The sequence below is a fragment of the Tupaia chinensis genome, unplaced genomic scaffold, assembly GCF_000334495.1.
Source record: "Tupaia chinensis unplaced genomic scaffold, TupChi_1.0 Scaffold143602_1, whole genome shotgun sequence".
NCBI classification, from domain to species: domain Eukaryota; kingdom Metazoa; phylum Chordata; class Mammalia; order Scandentia; family Tupaiidae; genus Tupaia; species Tupaia belangeri.
In genome coordinates, this window is record NW_006203448.1 from 3,093,338 (window position 1) to 3,095,148 (window position 1,811).

General features: G+C 65.0%; 1 protein-coding gene across 1 annotated transcript in view; it reads right to left on the reverse strand.

The window, feature by feature from the left end:
* Positions 1-1,811, reverse strand: part of ABL1 (ABL proto-oncogene 1, non-receptor tyrosine kinase) — a 157,954-nt gene that overhangs the window by 17,828 nt on the left and 138,315 nt on the right. Inside the window, exon 11 of the mRNA XM_006164352.2 lies at positions 8-1,020. Within this exon, the coding sequence (XP_006164414.1) occupies positions 8-1,020 (1,013 nt within the window). The remainder of the gene's footprint in view (positions 1-7; positions 1,021-1,811) is intronic.

Consider the following 1,811-nt stretch of genomic DNA (forward strand, 5'->3'; position numbering starts at 1 on the left):
GCGGGGCGGGTTTGAGCTTGGCCAGTTTGCCCTTGTCTCTCCCTGGAGACTCAGAGGCATGCTTGTGCCTCCTCCCTCTGGGTTCCTCGGTTGGGGCCTTGCTGGTACCTCCGGGAATGCCTGACCCCACCCTGCTGGTGGGGGGCACTGGCTCAGCTGCAGCAGGGGTCCCTAAAGCACTGCCCTTCCCGGCCTCATCCTTGTGGGGGAGGCTGGAGGAAGGAGGTACCATGACCTGCCGACGGAGGAGCTTGGGAGTCAGGCTGGGCGGGCTGGAGCCCGGGCTGGACTCCGTGGCATCCTTGAAGACCTCGTCCGCAGCCTCTTCGTTCTTCTTCAGCAGCCTAGGTGGGGGCGTCCCCGTGCCTCTAGCTGCCTGGTCAGATCTGTTCTCACTTGCCCTCTTCCGAGGAAGAGCTGGCTTCTCGCTCTTGTGCCCCCCGAACGTGGACGAGTCGAACTGCCTTCCAGTGGACTGCAAGTCACGGGGCAGCGTGACCGACCGCCACTCGGCGTCCTTGGCTCCGTGGGGCACGCAGGAGGCTGAGCAGGACCGCAAGAAGCGCTTGCTGGCACTGCCGCCCTGCTCCTCCTCGCTGGCTGCTAGACGGCTGCTGGTCAGCGTGCTGGACTTTTTCCACAGGTGGGGCGACCGGAAGCCCGAGCCCCCTGACTCCCGGAAGGCGCCGTTGGGGACCACAGCCCCATTGCTGGACTTGGGGCCCTTGGCTGGCTCAGCCGTGTCTGCAGGAGTGAGGACCAGCGCCCCATTGTTGACCTCTCGGCCCTCTTCCTCGCCAGGCCCCCGGCGCTCTGGCTGGCCGTCCATCTCGCGGAAGGAGCTGCTGCGCTTGGGCGGCGCGGGGGCCGTCTTCTTCTTCTTCTTGATCAGGGCGCTGAACAGGTTGGTCTTCTTGTCCTTGGGCAGCAGGCGCTCATCCTCGTTCAGGCCGCCGTCCGAGGGCCCTCGCTCTTTTCGAGGGAGCAGTGGAGACACGGCAGGCTCGTGGTCCAGAGGATCTGAAACACATTGGGGAGAGATGAGCACCTCAAGACCAAAGCTCTGAGTGGCTCTGCCCTCACTGGGAGATGAGCACCTCAGGACCAAAGCTCTGAGTGGCTCTGCCCTCACTGGCCAGGAGCTGACATCAGGCGCGGTCCTGCCCTCCGCCCACACTCGGCCTCACTTACGAAAGGAGGACACGCCCCGCACTGCACCGTGCTGAGGGCACAAACGTCACAGGTATGAGCCCTGGTCCCAGCGGGCAGCACACCCCCTCAGAGGGTCTGTGTCCTTGCTGTTAGTAGCACGTTAGGAAAGGCATGGTTTCCCCATCCCGGCGTGGTTCACGGGAAAGCAACAGAGCACCTTCCATATCGCGCCCTGGGAGGTGGACACCGTCAGGGCAGGCAGGGGGCCCGAACCCATAGCTCTCAGCTAGCGGGACTTCTGAGGAGTTACAAGGCGGGGGGCTGTGGCCACAGGGGCAGCGACAACTGGCTGTGACGTGTGGCTCGCGGAGCAGGGGCAGCCCGCATCTGCCTGACACGGGGCATGCGGGACACCTGCGTCAGGCAGCCCAGACCCCATCCAACAGAGGTGGCAGAGGGAGGGAGACGGGGCACCACACAGCCCTTCAGGGCCGAGCAGCTCGGCTCAGGACGGCACACTTCACGACACTGGGATGAACGCTGAGTGGCCAGACGACACGACTGCTCCTCCTGGGCGTCCAGGCACAGGCTCCACACAGCCATTCCTGGTGACCGCTCAGTGGCCCGGAGTCACAGCCACCGAGGCTCTCGACAGTGCT